The following is a 26,042-nucleotide window of genomic DNA, read 5'->3' on the forward strand; positions in this document are numbered from 1 at the left end:
AAAAATCAATCATGGGTACATAATTATTTTCTCTTATTAAGCAATAAAATATATTCTTTTAAAAATTTGTTAGAAAAAATTCATCACGTTGGAAAAATATTTCTTACATTATTTACTCTGTATTGATTTTTATAAGAACTACACTCGTTAGGAATTAAAAAATATAGTGATTTTTGCCTTGAGATACAGTTCCAAGCTTGTAAAACAATGTGTCTAACACAGTATGATCAGAAATCACTGTAGGGCAGAAAATATTCAGAATATTACATTATGGATTGAGTGGGGTGCCACCCCCTTGTTCCTAGGTAGAAGCCCACACACTTCAGAAGGTGACCCTATTGGAAATGTGACTAAAGATGAAGCTCTCCCAGAGGAGACCAGGATGCCGTTCCAGGATGACACATATCCTCATGTAAAGGGGAGATTTGGATACAAATAGGTGTGCAGACAGATACAATATGATCTGTGGCACAGACACAATACCATGTGAAAGGCGGAGTCATACCCTTGCTACAACCAAAGGATCAATAGAAAGGACTAGAGTGCCCTAGAACAAAATCAAGAACCTGTCTGCCCAAGAACCTGCGGGGATGTGTCTGGCCAACATCTTGATTTGATATTTAGAGGTTCACTACTTTGTCATTTGTTGTCTCAGGCCAGTAACCCCTCCCCACCCCTGCCTTCTGTTACCATTCCCCAGCACTGGGATTATAAGCTTCCATGCCCACTTTTTAGTTTTTTAACAGGATTTCTGAGATTGAGCTCAGGTTCTTATGTTTATGCAGCCAGTGTTCACTGACTGAGCCACTTCCCAGCCCTCAGGGCAGGCTGCTCCTAAGTGCTTTAGTTTCTTCATCAGTGAGGACTGAAAGGTGAGGATGAGCTTCCTTAGTCCCCCCTGACCCTTGTGTGATTGCCTGTAGTTGAGAGACACAAGGCTCTGTGTTTTCTGAGATAGCCCTGCAGTTTCACAGGGCTGAGCCCCAGCTTCAGAGGTTTGGACTAATCATATCTGATACTCTGAATTCACTCAATGTCCTGCTTCAAATGCAGCAAGCACCATTCAATGTTCCCGAGCACTCCGAGTGACAGCTGGATTTAGAAAGCAATCACCTGGATGTGACATTAAGCAATAAAGAGGGAGGTGTCAAGAAGCTGTCCCCTGATATCAATCAGGATGACCTCTCTGGCTAGAGTTTGCTATTGTCAACATATCCCTGGATGGATTCATTCATCTTCTCAAGTACTTTCCGAGGTAAGGATTGTACTGTTATCAGATAAGGAAACACAGGCTCAGCTATTGCTACCAGATAGATGAGGGAAAGCAGAAGCTAGCCCCAGATGCAGAGCTGGGATGAGCACACATGAATTTTCATCTCCCAGACCTTCAGATCATCTACTCTTCTACCTCTGCCACCACCATCTGCCATGAGCTCTCTTTCTGTAGTAAGTTTCAGCAGTCTGAAAAAAACATCACTTTTTCCTTCGTCTGATTTTCTTCACTTGATTCCAGGTAGTGAAAAAGTAAGTCGCCTGCCAGTGGAGTCCACTGTGGAAAAGTGGGACTACTTTAAGGAGAAAGGCAGAGATCATTGGTTGGCACCACCCATTCACTACAATTTCTGATTTCCCATCCTTAAACACCACACTTTTCTTATTACTTGAAGAGCATGTCTTTGAATGTGAATGTTGGCCCAGTGAGGTAGATATGAAAAGGAGGCATGCTGGAGAACTGTAGATCTGGCCAGTGGCTGGTAGGACTCATTCCTCACATTGACGAATTTCTCACATTTCTACATGTGCCAAGCCCTGAACAGATGAGGGTGTTATGTTGAGAATGTTTAATTCCAGGAAGTTTATGTGCGAATCGGAATGTTCAGATTATTTATACAAGAGATCTAGGAACACATTTAAATGGCTCTACACTATTCCATGTCTGTAGGATATTTTAATTACCATTTAACTATACTCAGAAGGACAATCACATTTTTATTTTGTTGGGCTTTTGTTTCACAAAATATTTGCAAAAAATAATTTGACTGTCAAGCTGAATTTGCAAAATTTCACTCTGATATAGCAGCTCTTCTTATAATATTGTGGATTCTGAAATACACAGAGGACATGCAGAAGTGTATGTACCAGAGCCTACGTGAGAACAGTAGTATGTTTAAGGCTTGCAAAACTGTATAGTTTCTTAGTATATCAAAAGTCATTTATTAATTTATGCTGAATTGTAGAGACGCCAAAGTCACTTGGTTGCAAACATTATCCTCCACTTAAAATGCCTCGAGGAGGGGCTGGTAAGATGGCTCAGCAGGTAAAGGTATTTGTTAACAATCCTTACAACCTGAGTTCCACCCCTGGGACCGATTTGGTGGAAAGGAACCATCTCTCATGAGCTGTCCTCTGACCTCCAGGTATATTTCAATATGCAAATGTCCACACCTACAAATCAATAAATATAGCAACCCTTCCACTACTTTGGCAAGATTCTTGGAGGAAAAATATTTGCATATATAGGTAAAATGCACTTTACTTGAGCACAGTAAGAAATGAATTACCAGCTGTGTTGGACGTCACTGGCTTTGCAATGGCCTCAGCTTTGGTTTCGCAGAGGAAGTCGTCGATGGAGGGGCTCAGGAGGGGTCTGCTTTCTTGTTGCTCATTCACCAGCTGAGAACAAATGGACAAGGTGTCAAAGGGCTTCTCTGTTGAACTATGGAAATATGTAAATGAAAATGCAGCCTTGCAACACAAGGGGACAAGCAAGCCTACTAAAATAAACACAAACATAAATAAATAATGGAGTGGGGCAATAGAGAAAACAAAACATTACCACAGGGAGCGAATGAGCCTTCAGCACTGTTAACAGTTTTGATGCAGCCAACTTCAGTGTTAAAGCTTAAGCCTGCTTCTCTCCCTCCAGGAGTGGCTTTATAACCATCTAATTTCAACACAGCAAGAAAAGACACCTGTGCTACCACAGTTGCCATGGACTAACGCCATTTTATATTTAGACTGAAAGTTCTAGAAAGCATTGGAACAGTGGCTTCAGACTCCATGGTGATGGGCTCTTATGAGGACTAGGTACTTGATGATGTCTGTGGGTGAGATGTACACACACATGGACCTATATGGTTGGTTGGATGAACATGATTGATTTTTTTCACCCCTTCTTAATAGATCCTGGTGCCTAGAACAACCCCCCACCACCACTTCCTTAGAATGGTTTTGTAGGACATAACAAATTTTATTTGAGAGAAGAAAATATTATTATATTACCTGTCTGGGCATCTAGTAGGTATTTGTGAAAACCTTTAGTCTGTTGGAATAGATTCCTGTAAGTGTAATACTATTTTGCCATTAGTTCATTCTATGACTTAATAACCTTTCAATTAGACTTAAAATTCTGAGAGCTTGCTTCAGTGGGTCCTTGATCGATGGGAGTGGTCACCGTTTACTTTAGATCTTGTGCTTCATTTTGAACCCATGTTTTCTATGGCTAAGAGAGAAAAGTCTTGATTTTCTGTGAGACAGCATAGCGGTTTGATTCTACTTGTTGTCAAGAAAAGATGTGCCTCAAAGCATCTAGAATTTTAATAACTAACCTCAAATATTTTAGAACACCTCACATTATCATGCCATTGTTCCTCTGGCTTACGGCCAATAAAGTAGGTCACGATCATCAGACAGGACATGCAAGCACACCATTGTTACTTCAGTGCATCAAATCTCACACTTCCACTAGAGCTTTTTATAGAGAACTAAACATTTGATTCTCATGTCTATTTGTGGCTATTATTGAGGGATATCACCGAAAATACCACTTCTTAGTGTTTCAGGTAATGGTGTTACCTATTCTTTAGTTATTGTTAGTTTTAATGTTACTACATACAAAGACACATTTCACTGGAAATCACATTGTCTAAGGTAGCTGTGGGTTTTAACCATTTTAATTTGTTTATTTTAAAAGATATTCCTTCAGCCTATGAACAAAATTCTGGTCCCTTTGCCTTTTGTTTCCATTCCCCTTGGCTATTACCCATTCTTATTATTGTGAAATAGTTTTAAGTGTTGAGGGTTGGTGAGCTCATTGTAGTTTCTGGGTAAGGCATTTGAATTTTTAAAAATGTCACAGACAACTCAAATTTAGGAATTAGCTGGAATATTTTCAGGCATAAAAGTCCATTTTATGACCTTAAAACTGTACTTGAAATCATCAGTGAGGCATATAATAAACCAGAAAATGACAAAATTGCTAACACCCAGTGATTCTGTGTTTGGGTCAGCTTCTCATAGAGCAGTTTGGGTACAAACTTTATGTAGGGGGCAGTTTCTAGAACCCAGGCAGCATGCTGGGCGTACTGATGCAATTTGTTCTCCCCCCTCAGTATTTAATGAAGTGAACCTTTCCTGTGGGTGCCACAGAGTCAAGATTTACAGAGGCTGAAGGCTACCAACAAACATGGCACTGCAAGATACTTTGCGCTGTAACTCTAACAGTTGCATCACTAAGCAGTGTGCTCGGATTACCAGCCACTGGGCTTAGCTCTCCCTGACCTTTCAGCTGATGTATATAAGACGCAACACAACTATCACTTTAAAAGTATGAATATCCTGATTCTTTGACAATCACCACTTTTCTAAGGAAGGTTTGATTTTGTGGACAGATAGCTATATGTAACTTAATTCTCTTTGTGTTGATTTAAAAAAAATGACTTGAGTATTTCTTCACTGTAGCATTTTAGTTCACAGAAGAATTTAGATACTGTTTGGTTTTGAAATGTTCATAGCTACATAGGGGGCTGACTAGGAATGAGACCTTTATCTAAACACCAAGTTCACTTTTTTGCCATATACACTTTGCACACATGCCTGGAGGTAAGTCTATGTGATGCGTGTTGTGTGTCTGCCTGTGTTTTGGTGGAGACCTGCTCTTTGAAGTCAGAGGATTCTACTTGTGGCTTCAGATTGAAGAATGATTAGTTGTGGATCGTAGAGAATTTTCAGACTTTAGATTTTCAGATTAGGAATTCTTGACCTGTACCACTTTTAATATAGATAAATACAAGTTATATTTCAAGAACTATTTTCTGGTACTTCCCTTTCCAAAACAGCGATGAACATTAAGTTTATGCCTGAATCTTGATTCTGTGCACATGGCATGCAGAACAGGCCTGAATTACTATAGTTTAGAATATGAGATCTTCAACTTCTGTAGATAATTTCTTAATGCTGAAAATCATCCTATTTATTTGGTGAATCTTAGAAAAACCACTCTTTATATCAACATGTAGGTGAAAAAACAGGGTAAAGGCACTATTGAATAAGAGCTTCCTTGAGGAAAACATGCTCGTCAAAGGCAATAGAATTTTGTTGTTGGTGGTGAGTTGCTTATTCAAATTTCATATGGGTTTACCAGAGGAAGAACCAGTGGCCACCTGAGTTTACTCAACACACGAAGAAAGGGAGCCAGGAGATAGTGGCTTAGAAAGATTCCAGGAAGCCCAGCTCAGAGTCATGGATTTTCAGTCTTCTAGACCTTGCATCTGCAGGCCAGTGCCTCTTCAATGTCCAGTGTCCAGTGACCACTGCCGACTCCAGGACTGATGGAAACACTGTGACAGTCACCTCATATCATTATGTCATTCTTGAGATTTTGCTCCACAGACACAAAACAAGAAGGCACAATGAACAGCTTTTAGAGTTAGCGTTTCCCAGGCTGGATCAGTATGGCGGTGCTCTGGCTGAAGTGGGGTGGTCCTGGGGTTCCAGGTGAAGAAGATGAAAGATCAGATGACAAAGAGCATGGAAAAGCCATTAAAATGGTCAGAAAGAGTTTGAGCTTTGATGAAGATGTAGAAGATGAGGTAAGAGACATCATGAAGACAATGGAAGATTCCCTGAGCTTAGATGCAATTGCAGCTTATGCTTATTTACATCCTTCATAGCTTCCAGTAGGGAATTTTCATGAAAAGTTGTTCAAGAAATGGCTTACAAATGAGACAATGGCTCAGCAAGAACATAAGACACACACGTGTGTATCTCACATAGTCCAAGTGAATTGTATCTCCAGTTTATGGACTTAGCGTTATTTTAGTCTCAGAAGTGCCATTTTTAGTGTTTGGACTGGGTCAGCTTTTCCCACACCTCCTTCTCATTCTTAAACAAGAATATGGTTTTTCTTGTGGTGATTTAAGAATAAATAAATCTTTTAGGTCATAAAGAAAACGTTCAAACGGAATGGAATCTAAAACAATCCCTCTAATCTTTACTTTCAAATTGAATGCTATGGATTCCTTCCTTAAATTCATCAGCAGGAGCTTTATTGACTTTTAGATTTACTTTATTTCATTTGAAAACACTTTATCATTTTCCCTCATTTAGGGCTTAGGGTACAAAGCACATTGGAGCTATTACAATGTGACACAAAGGTTTCTAATTCTTTGCTAATAACTGAGTCAAGTCTTTGTAATTTTGACAATCAGATCATTAGCTTAACCAGATTAGCATTAGTGAGTTTAGAAGGGTCACTTCCTTAGGAGTGAGGATTTTGTCTCGCTCTGTTCACATCTTTACATTTCCATTTTCTTTGAACTATGGCCTCTTCTCAGTGTTTGTATCAGTTCAGAGGTCACTGGGAATGTAGCTCAGTAACAGAACATGTGCTTAGCAAGTGCAAGGCTCTAGTTTCAATTCCAAGCACACATGCAAATAGGCCCCATGATAGTAATGGATGCTTGCTTCCTTTTGCAGGAGTCCCTTCCATGGGTACACCTCAACCTTCTTCAGTGCAGGGGAGTGAGCATCTTTTTTGAATCATCTCCATATCTGTGCTTATGTGGTACCACTATCTTAGTTTTAATGTATTCCTTCTCATTGGACTACAACGCCATGAGATTAGAGCTTTTATTAAATGTTTTGTGTGTGGTATAGTAGTGGTTTAATGAATGTGGACCAGTTTTAATGAAGCTAACTGGATGATTGTACAACAGGATGATCATGTGGGTATCCTGGACTTCATACTGAATTTGAGTGACCCATGAAGCGATCAGTAGTCTTTCCAAATGCTTTAACGACTTCCTAGAAAGCCTTAACTTAGAGAATCAGATCCATTTCCTTCCGGAGTTGTGTCTTATAAATGGGGAGTATGGTGGTACATAAGAAACGTTTTGTAATGCTACCAAGACTCATAGTTTTTCTATCAGGAGGTAAAGGATTCCAGGAATTAACATCTGAAGCAGTGAACACTCAGTCCTATTCTGGCCCAGCGCCATCACCACTGGGAAGAAGGACATGGGCGTAGGTGAACGGGAGGGCAAAGCCACCTCAAGACATTATCTCCACATCTGATTCTAAATCAGAAACATGAATCTGGAGAAGGTGAAGGAAAATATGTTATCAGACACAGAAACTGGGGCTACTGTGGAAGAAGAGGGTAGGTGGAGATTTTTATGAAGGGCTTCCTTGTAAATCAGGATTCAAAGGACAATTGAGCTGTTATACTTTATTGGTAATCAAATTTTAACTGAATTGTGACCTATTGTGACTGGTCGGTTGGCATGGCCAATACATGTTGCCACACAGATGCAGGAAACTCCACCCAGCTCTAATGGATTACTGTCTTAAAACTTTAATTGAAAATATCCTGAGTTGCATTTTTTTTACCTCTTTAATTTTAGTGTTTAAAAATTACATTTTATTATGTGATCTATTTGAACCAAATTATAAGGCAATGTTTTACTTAAAAATATTTTATTTTGGGGGATTATAATTCCATCATTGCCTTTTCCCAATTCTTCCTTCAATACCCTCTTTGCTCCTTTTCAAATTCATGGCCATGTTCGAAAATATTTTACTTTTAAATAAATTTTGTTGCTTACTTTGTGACTAAAATTTAACTTTATTATCTTTGAATAAATCTTTTACTTAGATGTTTTAGTAAAAGAAATAGAGTGAAATGTTTGTGTTAATATATTACTAAACATTGACAACAAAGCAAAATGCATGTCAGATAATTAAATAGTATACAGTACATTAATTCATGGAAACAATGCTGGTTTTACTTAAGGTGAATATTGTGCTCTGTTAATTATGCATTTCAACACTTAAAGGATAATTTTTAAAGTTAAAACAATAAAGCTAGTGTTCTGTCCAGTTTTGTCAACTTGATACCACCTAGAAATACCTGGGAAGAGGGTCTTAATAAATTATTTAGATCAGGTTGGCTTGTGAGCATGTCAGTGCAGGCTTATCTTGATTGTTAACTAAGGTAAAAACACACAACCCACTGTGGATGGTGCCATTCCCTAAGAAGGGGGTACTAAATCGTAATAGGAGAAAGTTAGCAAAGAGTGAGCAATCAAAAATACATTTATTTTCTTTTTCTTCTTAACTGTGGATGTGGTGCTGTAGTTTTCTGCCATGATTTCCCTACAGTAATGGATTGCAATCTGGAATTGTAAACCAGATAATCTCCTTTTCTCTCTCAGGTTGCTTTTCAGGTTGTATTTGTCACAACAGAAATAAAACCAGGGGAGCTATAAATTGGAAGCAACTGATTATAATCTCATGTTTGCAACCCTGACATAAATATGCATCCCTTAAATGGTCTAAGTTCAGAGCCTGGCCATGCCTACTGTGATACCTGGGGACATTAGGTCCCTGTGTACAACTGACCAGGTCCCAGATCCATTGCTATATTACTTCTTATCATAGTCAAACATCCTCCAAATCTTTGACTTAATCTAAAGATCTGCCCATTAGGCATTCTCTAGGAAGGACAGTGAGGTGTACGAAATGAATCCATTTGTGGAGAAAGTAACTAATAATACCATTCCACAGTTGGACAGTTTTATTTCTAAGGAAGGTAAGTACACATCATTAAGGCAATCATTTTAAGTTGATGATAGAAACCCAAATGAGGCTATGCTGGTGACCTTGAGAATGTTTTTCCCAGTCAAGGGCATTGCTCTTTCTCCCTTTATCATACACAGGGAAATTAAATTCCTACTGAGTGTAGGAAATGAGAACAGATAGAACACACAGGTGGAGGAGGAAGAAAAATGCCCTTTAGGCAGAAGAGATGTGAAACTCAGTTCTAAGACACTGTAATCTGTAGGAAAAAGGAGCTGGGAATACCTTGATTTAAAAAAAAAAACCAGGAAACCAAATTTGTCAAAATGAAACTTTCTCAAGTTTCCTTCTGAGAGGATTGTAGCCACTAAGGCTGTGTTACCCTTGTACAAAGGAACCTTCATTTTCAATGTGATAATCTTTGGGTACATGTGTACATGAAATTGGTTTGGTTGTGGTATTACAGTGCAGAGCAGTGCCGTTTAATATAAACAATAAGAACTTTACACTATAATAATCTTCAGTGCTCATTAACAAGTAAAAATAATTTCAATAACATTTTATTTAATTCAGCATTTCCAAAATATTTCAACATGTGATCAATAAAAATTATTAATGCTATAGTTTTCACATTTTCAAATTAGCCCTTCAAAAACATTTTTACTTCTTAAAAATTTTGCAGCATGCCTCAAATGCCAGAAGCCAGAAGTGCTCAGTGGTTAATGGCCACAGTGCTGGACAGCACATGTGTTAGGATTAGAAGCTTTTTCCTTAAAGATTTGGCAATGTATGCCTTTTACAAACTATTTGAGTTAGCATTAATTTAGGACAGCAAAAGTTTGAACTTGTTTGTTTCTATAGAATTAGTAATCACAATTTCCGGGGTCTAGGCTTTGAATGCAGTCATCTTGCTAACTCTCCTGCTTTGTTCCATCTACTGAAGGTGCTTTCAATGGAGAATGGCTGACTAGATCCATCTAAATGTTCTAGAACAAACCATTAAAATCATAATTTTAAAATGCTGATATACTGTGCTGCTGAGTAAATGTTACTAAACAAGGTAATGTAATACAGTGGCTTATTCTGTATTTCTCTTTTATGATTATCCCAAGAGGATAGCAATTATCTTCAGATGTATCTGGCATCTATGACATGACAGCTGGCGTCGATAAACCAGGGATGAAGATGAGTCCTTGTACTCTGCAACATGTAGTGTTATGCCATCGGGGACTTTACAAGAGACACTGGGACAAACATGTCAAGACATTGGGACATTCACACAGGTTAACAAATGTGACATGGCAGACGGACTGGATGCTGTGGTCGCCATGGGAAGTACTCACTTTTTCAGCTCACTCTGCTTCTTTAGGGTGTGTGCATGCCACTGGCGCACACCAGGGGAAAGGCCACTTGTGTGTCATGTAAAAGACATTATCAGCTAAGAAAACTACATTTGATTGAGAAATTATTCTATCACAGCTGCCACTGAGTTCCATAGAACTATTATTATATCTGGTGCATCACATTTTATGAATCAGAAGTCTACTGATTCATAAGCTGGCCAGTGTGCATTAAGAATACGAAGCATCAAGGAAAGCATTATACAATCTTCATGCAATAAAGTCATAATCAGTGTCTCAGAAACAACATGACACTAGACAGACATTTCAAAGGAACCAGGCACACACAAATGTTCTGAATGGGAGAGGATGATGGTATTCATGATTTGTTCTCTAAATTAAAAAAAAATAAAAAATATCATTGTGCATGAAATCTTAAATTCAAGCTTAGACTATAATGACAATATCATACATGTGGAAATGATTACTGGGATATAACAGCAAAATGTAAGGCCTTGGAGACAACTGGAGCCTGTCTTAATTGTGGTATCTCAAGGTGCTATGGTCTAGCACAAGGGCCAACATTGGCATAGCTGTGTGGCTCACCAGCTGCCAGGAATGCCAAGGACTCTCCTGCCAACCATTCATAGAGGTATTGTGTGCTGGATATTTTGCATCTGTTATTCACAAAGGTCTGACTCTGATTGGCAGGTGATCATTGTACAATGGCATCTACTTCCTTACATCAACTCAGTCAAGGGTTGGTCACCCAGAAGAAGAGGCATCTTTTCTTTATGGACAACAACAAACCCACGCTTGCAACATAAAATTTATTCCCCAATCCTAGAAGTCTTTAATAACTTAAAAATTTATTCAACTTTGGTGTTACATAATTTTCATTACTTACAACGTGGCATTTAGAATAAAATAAAACCACACATGTTGGCAGCAGCTGGGGACCAGATCTGCTGATATTCTGAAAATAAGCCGCCATAATTTAGCATCTGACAGAAATGTGTTTCACGAGGGCTGTAAATGGCCATTTCTCTAATTCTAGACATGTGCGTAATCGGAATAGAATTGCTGCATTTACAAGTGCGTTATGGAAGAAATGAAATGTTTAACGTAACAACCTAATCTAAATTATAAGATAAATGCAAGAAAAATATTTTTCATCTCAGAATTTAAAACTGAGAATTGCACAGGGTGGCAATGAGTCGTGCTATAGATATTTATGGAGACTTTTACAGGGTGTTTCGGGAGTCCCTGGGCATGTGCAGGATCAGCTTTAGCACGCCTTCAAAGACAAATAGACTTTTTTCTACGTGTGTTACAATAAAGGCTGAAAATGGCCCTTTCATGCTCAAAACAGAGATGGTGTTTTCTCATCAAGGCCATCAAGTGTGAGGGGAGCAGAGAGCCATTTTCTGCATGGAGACTTGGGGACTTCCGGCTCATCCCTGTAACTCAGTTATCAGCATAAATATGTATAGACAAATGTGTAGTATGCAAAGTCACAACAAATATATTTAACATTTAAGAAAATTTAGAGCATCTACGGGTAAACTGACATATGTATATAATATGACTGGATTTATTCAGGAATTCAATTTTTTTGCTTGTTATTGGTATTTCTCAAAGTTAACAAGACTCCTTTTAAAGAAGTAGAGTGTTATACTTGTACAGATATTGTCTTAATTTTTAAAACTAATGTTGAGTAATGAAAATTAATATTCATGATCAAGAACTATTTTTTTTTCAATTTTGGCTTTCATTTATATTTGTACAGTTGTTTCATTGAAACTGCCTTAAAAAGATTGGCGTGAGTTACTGTTTTTCTTTCTTTTAGCTAATCACATTTTTTTGATACATTAACATATGTCAGCTTCCTACAGGAACCCTATGGGTCTGCCCACCTGTGATGTCACAGTAAGGAGGGGCTTTTCTTCTGCAGACTCCTCCCTCGGTATCTCCTTCATCACCATGGCAACAGCCTTATCTGCAGCCCTAGAGCCTTTTCCCTACAACAGTGAAACCAACAACGAATGTGTCAGGAGGCGTCTTGAAGTTATTTATGACAAGATAGGCTAATGTTTAAAGAGCAATCCAACATGAGTGAAGAGGTGGGCTGCTGCCAGGGAATCTTGAGGCTTTTGGCTGAGGAGAAAACACACAAAATCTGAAAGATTATTTGTGAACTTGTAGTTAGCTACTTTTTCACCCTCTACAGCGGACCTGTTTAACATAGTAGTTTTATATGTATAATATATTTGAAGGCAATTAACGTGATATAAGTATATTTTTATAGTATCAATTTTAGCATGCTATGACTTCCTGTTGTATTCATTTGTAAATTTTGACTAGACAGCCCCTAGATATTTTGGTTTAGGGTAGAGATTAGAGCCAGGCTCTGATTTGTTGAGAGCTTTTGCTGGGTGGTCTTTGAAATCTCATGTTTTCAGTGAATTTGGCATAAGGTGTATATAAACGTTATCTTGTAAGTGTTCTCACATAGCAGAGGGTTCTGTGAGATGGGCTAACCTGCGTGAAGGAGTAACTTTTCCCCTGATTTTCATGTCTTTGAGACCAAGATACATCAATACAATTTTAGAAATGTCTTTTAATTGAAGAATTTTATAAATACACAAAACTGACATCTCTAGTGTCAGTTTGTTTCAGATTAGGAGAATTGTGAGTCACCAGGGATGTTAGCCTTCTGTCTTTTGAGTTGACCTGAGTCTCAAGTTTATGAGAATCAATATGGGGAGGTGATCATGGATCAAAATAAAGCATCGCTTTCCCAATAATCTCAGTGTTTTCAAAATAAAGTTTTGATTTTTCTCAGGTCTCTTGGCAGAACCTTCCTGGATAACATTTTTACACTAAGAACACATAGTTGTGTTGTCAATCTACTTAAGATATAACTGTCTCACAAGTAGAGAGACACATGGATAGGTGGTGTGTGTGTGTGTGTGTGTGTGTGTGTGGTGTGTGTATGTGTGTGTGTGTGTGTGTGTGCTCATGTGCATGCATGCGTGTGTGTTGTCACAGTGTTGCCTGGGAAGGGAATTAACTCTAGAACTCACTAAAACTTGGTAGCCTCACCTGATGCAACACAAAGGGGCTTAAGTTAGTATTTTAGATCTTCCTAGGACATCTAGAAAGCAGGTCCCATATAGGCGGTGAACTGTCCATTTACTCAGGCCCTAACTTCCTAAAATGGAGCCAGTTGCACCTTATATTTATGGAATTAAAGGAAACCTTTTTGTACAGTTAATAGACTTTAAGATGTGTGAATCTGTTTATAGTTCTGTAGCTTTCTTTTGGCTTAAGGACTATATTGTTAAATGACCATGTGTTCCTTTTAAAGACAGGATAGCAAGTACTAGAGCTCTTATTTCTCAGATGTATTAGTAATAATTTTCATATGTGTTCTCAAAAGTCTATGTGGCTTCGATCCTTAGACTCACTGACTTCTGAGAGAAAAAAGGGAAATGATGTTTCATTACAGAGCCAATTGGGGTAGAGAAGAATTCCATGTCTCCTCTTTAATGAATCAATGTGACTTTCTTAAAATAAATAATAGCACAATTCTGAATTTCGGGGAAGGATGTATTGGGGTATTGTTATGCCATTTAACATATCATTCAGAAATTAAAGTAGTTTGAATGAAACAGTGCATGCTATTAACTTACTGTATGTTTATAAGCTATGCTCATTTATATAAAACTGTTTTATAACATTTATTTCTGCAACTTTTCCTTTCAAGAGCAAATCATTTGCGAAGAAGTCTTTCCATGCTCTAAGACGTTCTAATATTACAGCAATAAACAAAGTGGCATGCTTATAGTCAAATCCCTACTATATGTAAAAGAGCAAATCTAGTATTATAAGGTATAATTGAAAAGCAGTAACTTAGACTCTTCTTGCGATGAGAAGGAAGATATCAATTGATAAGCATCTCAAAAAATTTCAGGTGAATTTTGAAAAAAAAAGTCATTATTTGAAATGCTACCAATCTATAAACTACAAAGAGAGAAGTTTTACATGTGCAACTATAATAGCTAGAATTAGCAACAGACATGCTTTTTTTTTTCTTTTTTACTAAAACAGAAACAAAATCCAAACAAAAATTAGTCCTTTCATGCTGAACTCTAGAACAAAGCAGTGATCGGCTGGAAGGTTGAATCATAAACACATGCGGGGCTTTGCATTTCTTGCAGAAAAACCCACCAAAGCCAGGGTCAGGTCACTTTTTTGAAGACAGTGCCATTTTTTCTTCAAGGTTACACCTACTACCTGGAAAGAGTCATGATACTGGGTTAGTTCCCTCTTGCAACTGTTGGCTTTAGAACTAACACCCCACGAGCTTTGTTGTTTAACAACATGGTACAGTCTGAGCACAGAGCGGAAGTCTGCAGGTAACATCTTTATGGTACACTCTGAGCACAGAGCGGAAGTCCGCAGGTAACATCTTTATGGTACACTCTGAGCACAGAGCGGAAGTCCGCAGGTAACATCTTTGTGGCAGCAGCGAGGGAACTTGAGAGCCTACCAGGATCAGGGCATTCACTCACCTATCAAAGACCCCTCCCATCCTATTGCTCCTGTTATTTGATGTCCTCCAATCATGCTGCTATTGCTGACTTTCCCATTTGTAGGATGCTGCTACTAAGATTTCAAATGTGGCTGGTATGCTATATAGCAACTTGTTCAGTTTTGCCATCAGTAGCTCTCAGTGCTAACAGAGGAGCCGCCATGGTGTGAGGTTCTTTATAAGGTCAGTTGCTTAGCACATTCAAAGAAACCCATATACCCAATAGTTCAACTTTACAAACAGAACTGTGCCAAAAGGTTAACATCGACATACTATTTCAAACAACATGGAGATGACAGAATGAAAATACAAGTGGAAATACACTCAAGCAAGAAGTAAGTTATATACTTCAGACTACATGAAGCCATCTACTCCTACCTTATGCTGAACAGGAACAGGAAGGAAGTGGATGAGAAGGTGATTAAATTTATCTCATTACGATAGCCTCGGCTATGATTTCAGACATGTCTTTTCTGGTCTCACGCGAAAGTCATGTTTGTTTATGACCTTGTTGGATTTCTTAAGATGTTTTTAATTAGAAAATATTGTATGCAAAAGGGTAATGTGTTTGGTGCTTTGCTGGGAGAACTCCATGATGCCTCTTCTTTCTTTACCCTTGCTTTCTTCAACAATAAAATGATAACCCTTTAAACAGTTCTTGAGACCAATCTTTTCAACTATCGTTAGGAAATTGGGAATACATAACCAAGACACAGGTTCTGGCAAATGGCATGAACATATGTTATTTAAAAAGCTCCACTTCGATTCACTGCTTTTCTTTTGGTGATATGGAGTGGAAGATACAGAGCAACACTGGGTGTCATGGGGCCATCCCAGGGTTGGAGAGCCAACATAGGTCTTGAGGTGAGAATATGCTGCTAGACTCCCTACTTCTCAGAGGAGGGGATGGAGCCACCTGGAGATGATGCCCTGAGATCAGCATTCTGTTAGATACCTGACAAAGTTTTGGGTATTGGATTTCATGACAGCTTGTTTGAGGGGATGCAGTTCACTTGGACAATTGGAAGTAAAATTGTAAATAAGAATGATTTGGCCATAGCTCATCTGCATCTGAAGCATAGGAGGAACCCAGACCTGCTGGTCTCACCTGTGTCCACCCTTCCTAGCACACCATCATGTCTAAGGGCTGAAATGACTGTTAGGGCATCAAATGTTAGCCTAAAATGTGAATTTTAGGCATAAAGCCTGCCAATCACTATATACTTAATCCATGCTGCCTTTACGTTGTCTCAGTGTTCCTAATTCAGACTACAGAGTGCTAGGATTATGGAAATCTTTTTCCATTCTAAGAGAATCAGCCATTAACAATCTCACTCAGAAGCACACTTTTAATGAGCTGCTTTTGTTTCTTGTTCTTCATGTGCAACTAACCCAAGTATTTCATGCATGCGATCTTTTTTATTTTAGATCATAGCAACTTTATAAATGTTAGCACCCCTTTGGTTCTTACTAATGCTGAGTGCCAGTCTGACATTTTTATGAAGATTTCCTTGACATCTATTTTGGGTATCTGAAGCACTTAGCATGCACAATACACAGATATTCAATCCATTTGTAATCAATCTGTTTGTTACAGACTTTATTATGGCTGTTGTGGAGTTTGTAATTTAAAATATTTATTGCATTGTGTGTTTGTGTTTGTGTGTGTGTGTGTGAGACAGAGAGAGACAGAGACAGAGAGAGAGAGAGAGAGAGAGAGAGAGAGAGAGAGAGAGAGAGAGAGGGGAAGAGAGAGAGAGAATATGTGGAACTTAGAGGACAACTTGTAGTTGTTTGTTCTTTCCTTCCACTATGTTGGTTCTGGTGTTCAAACTCAGGTCATTAGGCTTTTACTGCTTGAACCATCTTGTTGGCCCATAGAGTTTGTAATTTAAAAAATGTTTTAATTATCTTTAATCTTCTTTATCAGAGATACTAAATAAAGAAATGGAAATGTACCAAGATAGGGGGAAAAGCAAAATATGACGAAATTAGATATCCCTCTTAACCTGGAACTAACACAGATTTAAGATATAGCCTTTGAAATTTTGATTCTAAAAATTAATACATACTGTTGTCCAAAATGAGGAAACATCAGAAATGGGAAAATACAAATAGTACCTAATATCTTCTTAAAATTTCCCCAAGCACTATATCTTATTAACAATGTTAGAAACTAAGTATTTCTTAGGATCTATGTTTAAATATTCATGCTCACAATTGTGACTGGGTCCATATGCACTCACAAATGCATACACCTGCCACCTTCATAACTGTGAAATGCTACTCCGTCCCTGCTAAACACTTATCCTACTCCTGAGTTCTGCACTTGGGGCCTCAGCGCCTGCAGGAAGCTGGCTATGGCAAAGTTAGTCGCTGATGGCTACCCTTTGCTGGCTTGTGCTGAGCAAGATGAACATTCTTTGTATCAGGAAGGTAAATGCCACAGTCAAGTGTCATGATCTCTTCAGACCTCGACGGGAGAAAAGGTTAGAGTGGACCTCCTCAGTGACCTTTGAGCACTGGCCATCCCTGCCTGCCGTTTTGTGCCCTTTCCCGGACAAATAGATATACCACTGTTGATCTCCAACACAAACCAGACTTCTGCTTGGGCTTATCTTGAACACCCCACCCACCTCATGAGACCTCCCCATGCCCAGTGTTTTGTTTCTTTCAAGTTGTGGAAATGGGACTAAATGTAGGCACACTGGTTCTCCTTTTCTAACCATCTTGAAGGGACCTCTGTGTTTGCCTTACCCACAGTTTTATACCTTAGAAAAAGATATTTTTATTATGTGTGTGTGCACACAGAAGGAGGAACTGGATCCCCTGGGATTGGAGTTATAGGCTTGCCTAGTACCCCAAATTTCTGAGACATACAGGCAATTTGAAGCCCTCCACCTGGGATGATGTGCCCAGCTGCCTCTTACCAGTGAAACTGCCTCAGGAGAATGAAGACTGTTTATTTCTCTTGAACCATTTCACATCACCTGGTTCAGGTCTCCTCAGGCACACAGATATTTAAGTACAACCAGCAATACACCTCTTAGATGTCCATTTTCTAATTATTTAAGATGCTGGTATTACATAACATGGCCAACTTTGGCAGAAGGTGATCCCAAGTTAGCAGGGGAAATTTTAATTAGATGTTTGAGGAACTTCATACATACAAATACATATTCATTAAAATTAATAAAGTGTTGCGGGGTAAAGTTGCCTGAAGTTTGCTCTGAAGCATAAACTCTTTAAAAAATGATCAGGATTCATTTTGTCCATCAATAACATGCCATTTGTCTTTCTGATGTCAAACATGGCCTGCTTCCTTCCCACCATGTCCACAGACATGTCCACCCTTCACAGATGGCCAAGGTGACAGCGGGCATTCAGGCTTCCTCCCTTGCCACTAGTTCTGGATTAAGAATGTTTTAGTGTCAGGCTCCTTAAGACTAAGGGGCCTGGAAACCACTCGTCACTGCATCTCAAGAGCAAGTTCTTCATTATGCTGCAAGCAACTTGCTCTATGTAGGATGAAGTGATTTAAGTGAAGTGATTTATTTTCTTTTGAGCTTATTTTTATATTGGAAATGGCATAAATAGCATCTGAAAATTAAAAAAATATAGAATACATCTCTGTATGATAAATATCAAACCTGTTATATTTTGAAAGGTCTTTGATTGCTGTGTGATGTATGCATTCCCTAAACATAATCCCAATGTAGTGCTATTATTGTTATTGTTTTTTTTGTCAAAAATATCAAAGAGCACTTGCAAATGAGAACAGTATGAGGGGAGTTAGTTTGCTTTTTTTTTTTTGTCAGTACCTCCTCTTCCCCTCTTCGGCACAAGCAGTCTTATATGAACGGACACAAATCCCAACGCTGGTGAAGAGCTCATATAAAGGTCACTCACCACTTACACATGTAGTTGCTGGGACTCTGCTGAGGCCCAGGAATAGGGTGCATGGTTCTTTTCTGAAGAGTCTTGGGACCTGGTATCTACATGTATGCAGGAGATCAAGCTGCTGAATAAGATGATCTTAGAGCCACATGCAAATATTGGGTTCTTTTATTATCTCCCACATTGTCTATAATTGGAATGTATTCCAAGATAAACAGAATAAATGTGAATCTCTACAGATAAATATTACTAGAAAAAATAGTTACTCAAAAAAGTTCTTTCGGGTCACTGGGCCTTTTTAACACTAGAGTTGAGATGCATTCTCCAAACTCTAGTATATACAGTAAAGCAAAGAACAAATCATGAAGAATTTCATCCCCCTGCCAAAGTGGTGGCTTTTAAATGCTGGATATTGTTACCCTGGAAAAAAATTATTTGAGGTCCTCCCCAACTCCTTTCTTGAAAGACCATACATTTAATATATACTTACCAAATTACTGAATCAGAATTAGAAAATCTACCTAAATGTTATTCAGTAGAATCATCCTGTACCTGCCTTCACTCTGGAGGCAGACTCTTAACGAGGGAATTGAAATCTACCTCCTTCTGTGTATTTCAGGAAAATTCTATTTCTAAATTTTGTCCCTGAATTGTGGCTCTGGAGCGTAATTACTTAGGCTTTCCTTATGTTCTGGGGAGATACAAGTTTTTGTTTTTGTTTTTTTTTCTTCTATACCAGTCACTAGAACACTATAGTTTTGTTGACATAACAGGAAAAGTGAGTTCCAGAAAGCACATGAAATTCATAAGCGCTCAGGTGAGAAGATCTATAGATAAGGTGTCCCAAGTCTTGAATGTCCTAAAACAACCCAAGAAGAAAGCAAGGCTATGGGAGTGCCTGACCTACTATGCTCTCCTAACCAGCATCCAAGGTCACTGGTGACTTGTGGCTTTGCTTTTTGTTTATACCATGAGTGAGATAAGTATCTCCCTAATCTTGTGAGGAGCTGAAGGAAGCACAGAGAGATGTTGCATTTGGGAGTCACAGCCAGTCCAGCCAGGTATGGCTAAAGGGATGAGCAGGTACAGGTGCCAGTCAGGGAGAGGATGAGAAGACAGAGGGCCCCTTGGCCATAGTGCAGTTAGACTCAAAATGGAATTCCAACTGCTGTTTTGCCTTATCTAAATATTCTTGCTAAGCCTCCATGTTAGCTTATGGAAACAAGACTATAAGCTTCCAGAATATGACAAGTCTCATGAAAACATTTCCCACAATGCCTAGCATAGGAGAGGCAGACTATAACTGCTGAACTAGGAAATGCAGAGCCCATGGACTCTGACAATCTGAAACCATATAATAATATGATATGGTTGTACTAACTCATGGAGTAAATTCTAATAGTTCAATCTAAGCTGTAGCTTCTCTCTGACTGTCTGTGGTAACATGTTTGATGACATCATCTTCAATAGTGTACATATACCTTACATGATAGAACTCCTGGAATGTATGGATGTTGAAAGTAAGACCAATTTCCCTTTTTTAGTTTTTATTTTTTCAGACAATGTAGTATACATAACATATACAATAATATATATAATGAAGGTAAAATTGAGAAAGTCTGAAGCTCTTCAGCATCACATAGGAAGGTTGTCTCAACCAGGAGAGCAAGTCTATGGTCAGTATTGAGATTATGGCTAAACCCAAGACCCCTATCTGTAGTTTATCTATCTATCTATCTATCTATCTATCTATCTATCTATCTATCTATCAATCATCTATATATCTCAGAACTTATATTCTAAGAATGGAAGGGACCTTACTGTCTTTACCAAGTATCTATAAGATATTATGCTGTGTGTGACAATATAGCTTCCTTTGAATGTGGATAATGAGACTGAGTGTGGCGTGAGCTGTCAGAACATAGAACTTGGAGTTAGACATTGAGGGCTAACCTCAAGGAACAGCAGTTTCTTTTCTTGTTTGACCTTGGGCAGAGAACTTGGGTTCTCTTTAAGAAGTTGTTGTGTAAGAATAAAGGGGAAAGCAGCCTCATTGCCTCTGCAGTGTTTTTGTGAGACTCAGATGGAAAATGCATGTGAGGGTGACCTTCATTATGCACTAATAATGCCTTAAATCAGCTCAACTCCATTAGCTGGGTCAATTATTGTTCATATGCATGGAGAAACCCATAGAATCTTAAAGAACTATTTATTACTCTGAAATAATAATCTGATAAAGTGTGCTATAATGAAACAAAAAGTGAATAGACTCTCTCTGACAACAAGAACCCAGAACCCCAGTGAGTCTGATGTGGCTCTTTCAGTTAGATGTAAACTTCAGGTTGTGCTGTATTCACAGGCTATTTTCCGAGCTCGAGCACTGACAAACACAGTACCACGTGAACAAATTTACCCAAGCAAGGGTGCATGATGGCAGGAATGGTGGCTTTCAACTCCAAGTTCCAAGGAAAGATTCCACCAACACTAGGATTATGGAAACATATTTAATAGTTACAAAAGGTTTACTAGTTTGACTGATATACTGGCATCACCTTCATATTTTGCTTTGTGTGTATCACTATACATACATGTTTGTGTGATTATGTTTGTGTGTGTCAGTATATATACATGTGGATGCTAGAGTACAACCTTGAATGTCATTCTTCAGGTTCTGTCAACCTTGGTTTTGAGTGAGAGTCTGTTGCTAGTCTGAAGCTCAGCAAATAGGCTAAGCTGGGTACTCAGTAGCCTGGGGATGTGTTTGTCTCTGCCTCCCATTGCTGGGCTTAACAAAGCTACAATGCCTAGTTTTTGTGAGGCAGGTTCTGGAGCTGAAACTCAGGTCTTTATGCTTGCAACATTTTATTACTGGGCCCATTTTCCAGCTCTGCCTCTTGCATACAACTCTGATAGATTATCACAATTGTGCACACCATTTTGTTCTTGGTTGTATTGAGTTACTTCTACTCTTCTTCATATGGAGCATGGCCACATATGTCTTCCATGCTAGAAAGCTATCCACAGGCTGTGTCCCAGTGCACCAAAATGTGCAGAGAAATATGATAGGGTCTTTAAGATGCTCATGAAGTTCTTCTCAACTAGATAAAAGTAAATTTTCTGTGCCAGTTTATCTATACCGTGTGAAAATACACACATACACACACGCACACACACACACACGTATCACAGCAAAGGGATAATCTGAAGGGGATTGATCTCTCCATCTGCAATGTGGGACCTTGAGATCAAACTTAAGTTGTCAGCCTGTAAGCCATGTCATTGGCACAGCATATGCTATTTTTTTTTTTTTATCAAAAAGGATCAAATGGTCTTGTGAAAGCAGCAGTCTTAGACTCAACAGTTAATTTCTTTCTATAAACACTGAATTATAGAAGGCTCAAAATAGTTTAATTTCACTGCCATTTTTGTGTCTAAAAGCTTACATTTGCTCCAACTTCTTTTTCCCATGAACCACATCATGGCAACTTTGTCTAGCCATTTATAACTCTCTCAAGAGCAATAAGATAAAAACAAAATAACAAATAACAAAAGAAAACAAAAACCTCAAATAAAAAACACCTCAGGAATTAAATTTTTTTCTAGAAAATCTCTCATCTTCAAGAAAAACAGTTCCCATTGTGTCCCAGAGTCGAGAAGGATTTAACAACAAATCTGAGAACATAGCCAGGAGGGCTACTGGGAGAGGACAAATGTGGTGTGGGCACAGCTCTGGGCTCAAGTCTATTCTTCCAAGGAAAGAGGAGGCTTCTGATGCTGTGCAGATAATGTAGGGAGAGCTGCCATTGAAAAATCCACACCTTCCTTTCTTTGGGCTGGGATGGAAGCTGAGAGAATGAGAGCATTCTGGCTCCCCACTGTGCTTGTTATGTAAAGCATTACCATTTTGCCCTGCACTCAAACCTCAAAGATGTCCTTTCAATTTCTCAGCTTATGTGCTTTCTCCATACTTGAGGTTTGCCAGGGCAGGCTCTCTAGGGCAGTGGTTCTCAACCTGTGGACCCTTTCACAGGGGTAGTATATCAGATATTCTGCATATCAAACATTTACATCATGATTCATAGCAGTAGCAAAATTATAGTTATGAAGTAGCAAGGAAATAATTTTGTGGTTGGGGATTGGGGGGGGTCACCATAACACGAAGAACTCTATTAAAGGGTAGCAGTGTTACGAAGGCTGAGAACCACTGCTCTAAGTTCTGCTTCCTGTGTTTTCCCTATGGCTTCCTTAGCAGCTGGAGGTTGAGTTTACATGTTTTATCATTAATTAGTTCAATAGTATTTAAAGATTAAATTCATCTTCCAGTCTTATTTTCATTTACAATAAGTATGTTTTAAATCTTCATTGTAAATTATTTTAAAAGATTTTTAAAATTTCAGTTAAAAATTTGACTATATAAAATTCATCAAGGTTTAGAAACTTCACAATAATTTTTTTTTGTTATTGTCAAACTTACTTTAAAAATAATTTATCAAATAGACTCAGTGTTTAGCATTATCTTTAAAATGCAAAACTGGAGTTAGTGGTCATTTGAATGAGTGATGTCCCCACAGTCCCATGCATTTGTATACTTAGGTCCTCAGTTGTGGATGCTATTAGGGAAAGTTATGGAATACTTAGAAAGTGCAGCCTTGCTGGATGAAGTAAGTCTCTGTCTGTGAGTGGGCTTTTGGGGTTCAAAGCTCTACCCACTTCCTGCTCTCTCAGCTTTCTGTGTGTGGTTGAGATGTGGTCAGCCAGCTTCCTGCTCTCTCAGCTTTCTGTGTGTGGTTGAGATGTGGTCAGCCAGCTTCCTGCTCTCTCAGCTTTCTGTGTGTGGTTGAGATGTGGTCAGCCAGCTTCCTGCTCTCTCAGCTTTCTGTGTGTGGTTGAGATGTGGTCAGCCAGCTTCCTGCTCTCTCAGCTTTCTGTGTGTGGTTGAGATGTGGTCAGCCAGCTTCCTGCTCTGGCTGCTATGTTTTTCTCTCCTTGTCAGGCCTTCCCACCTTCTCCTCCATTAATGGACTTATTCCCTGGAATCATAAGTGAAATAAACCTTTTGCTCTTTGAGTTGCTTTTGGTTGTGGTATTTTACTGCAGCAACAGAAAAGTAAGCAACACAAAGTTGTTTATATATTTCCTCACTGGGAAAAAACCCTCACATTTTAGAGACAATTGAATTGGCAATGTAAATGGCTATTTAGAATTTGGAGACAACAATGAAACAAAAGGTTTGTCCTAGTAAACCTGGAAAGGGACAGTTGGGGAAGAACTTGAAACGGTTTGAATACACTCATGTATTACAAAAACTAGCATCGACTTGTGTCTCCTTGGAAGCTGCAGACTCTTGTTAGGTAGGTGTTTCTAGTTTTGCCCTGTGAAGGCCTGGGCTTTATTTTTCAGTCATACATGGAAAGATTGCCTTTGTAATGAGTACCTGATTTCTTTACCCTGCGAGGTCAGCAGGACCCTTCTCCTTTTTCTCCCTGCAGTTCCTCCACTCCTAAGGCCTTTCTGTGCCTTCTCTCTCTTCTCTCCAGGATCCCTTCCTATTGCTGAATCATCAGTTCCCAGTTCCACTTTGCCCTTCCTGTCTGAGCTCATTGGCATCTTCCCTAGCAATCCTGGACAACCTTTTTTGAGTTTGGCACTCAGTCTCCTGTTTTGTGTTACCACAAACACAGGTTGTTTTGAGTCTCATAGGTATTAGATAAAGCTTTGTTGAATGAATGAATGAATGAATGCATAGATAGATGCTATGTTGTTTCACCTGCTTCAGACTTTGTAGAGTTTCTTCTGAACCTAGACATGGTGTGATAATTATCTCCTTCCCGAACACCTTCAGCCAGAGACCAGGATAGGAATAGTTCCTGGATAAGAGTCGAATGGAGTCTGACCAGTACTGAAGAACAAGACTCTTAGGCAGTGTGACATAATCACGAGCCCTTTTAATATTCTTAGTATTTTTCATAAAACTATATGAAGGAAGGGGGCTTCCATACTGAGAAATAAAACAGAGAACAACTGTGAAGGAAAGAACAAGTGGCAACGTGGAAGAAGAAAGAGGATCAGCTAAAGGTGCTCTACAAAGTCAAAGAGTTGCTGCTTCTGCTTGGGACACAATGATCTCTTCGAAGACATAGTCTTTTTGCTTTTCTGTTCAGCGCAGATAGATAGAGCCAAGTACCAGATTCAGATCAACAGGTGTGGAAAAGTGAAGAAATAGAATAACTGAATTAGTTGTTGGCTAATTGCCTGTACTCTGTACCTGGCACAGAGTAGGTATTTTGTTGTTTAACTATTTTTTAAAAGTGACTTTAAAAAAATCATTGGTCAGAAGTGTCCTGGAGACCCCAATATAATACAGAGTATTATTAGTGCTCTTGGATGTTTACCAAACTTGATGGTAAGACTTTATTTCTGAAAAAAAAAAAAATCACACACATTGGTCACTGGGCATGGAGCAATGAAGTTGATACTGACCAGAAAACTTTCTCCCTGCTAACTGCCTGTCATAGTACCATAAAGTGCTAATCAGGCTTCTGGGGGGAAAGGTCCATTACCATTTTAGCAACAGTCTTATGCAGATACGATGCCTGTGAGCTACAATAACAATTGGTATAATATGGTATGCCCATTGCAATAGTGGACTGAATGTTACAGAATTCACGACTGATTTCTGGCTGAATTTAAGGCCCAGTAGAGAAGAGGGAATACATGACTGGTTTTGTAAACCTGGACAAGAATTTATGGTTGAGGAGCTCATAAGTCCCAGGGGTAACATGATATTATTGTTTTGCTAAATTGACATAGCACCAAACTTCCCTGTACATTCATATCTGTATACCTGTATATTAGTATAGCCTTCCAACCTTATCAAAGAAGTGGTTAATGAAGAAACTCACAACTGCTCAAAATGCAGAGTAATTGTTTATGGAGTGTTCAGTCAAAAATAGGACATCTATATCAAATTTTTTCCCATTAAGGCTTGGGGACCATTGCAGAAAAGGGGAGCAGAAAGGCTTTAAGAGCTACAACTGAAGGGAAAACTGAACTGAAATAGTGGCTTTTGACATGACAAGATGACCACATTCATAAGGTCACAACACCTCTGTGTGCAAAAGACATGCATAAGATCAAGCCAATGTATGTATATCCCAGCAATCAGTGGGGAGGAGTTTCTAAGCTCACACCCTCAGCTGAGAAGCTGAGAACTGATGGCTTCTGGGGATGGTAGAATCAGAAGACATTTATTTATTTATTTATTTATTTATTTATTTATTTATTTATTTTAAGGGTATGGCCCTGGTCAGTGGAGCATGCTCCAGGCAATGAACCCATACTCATTAGAATAT

At 38.8% G+C, this 26,042-nt stretch overlaps 1 protein-coding gene and 1 long non-coding RNA gene across 12 annotated transcripts in view; one reads left to right on the forward strand and one right to left on the reverse strand.

Moving 5' to 3' along the window:
• The window catches only part of Pex5l (peroxisomal biogenesis factor 5 like), a 201,244-nt gene that overhangs the window by 61,090 nt on the left and 114,112 nt on the right, over positions 1 to 26,042 (reverse strand). For 4 of the 11 annotated variants that reach the window (XM_031376588.1, XM_031376592.1, XM_031376587.1 and 1 more), the window contains 2 exons: positions 12,113 to 12,217; positions 2,562 to 2,673 (listed from right to left, as the gene is read on the reverse strand). In XM_031376588.1, the coding sequence (XP_031232448.1) occupies positions 2,562 to 2,673; positions 12,113 to 12,217 (217 nt within the window). The other 7 variants (XM_031376595.1, XM_031376594.1, XM_031376590.1 and 4 more) reach the window with 4 other exon arrangements.
• On the forward strand, positions 12,227 to 14,045 carry LOC116095075. The gene is made up of 2 exons (XR_004120428.1): positions 12,227 to 12,319; positions 13,966 to 14,045. It is a non-coding gene; the product is annotated as an uncharacterized LOC116095075 (long non-coding RNA).

The sequence above is a fragment of the Mastomys coucha genome, unplaced genomic scaffold, assembly GCF_008632895.1.
Source record: "Mastomys coucha isolate ucsf_1 unplaced genomic scaffold, UCSF_Mcou_1 pScaffold17, whole genome shotgun sequence".
NCBI lineage: Eukaryota > Metazoa > Chordata > Mammalia > Rodentia > Muridae > Mastomys > Mastomys coucha.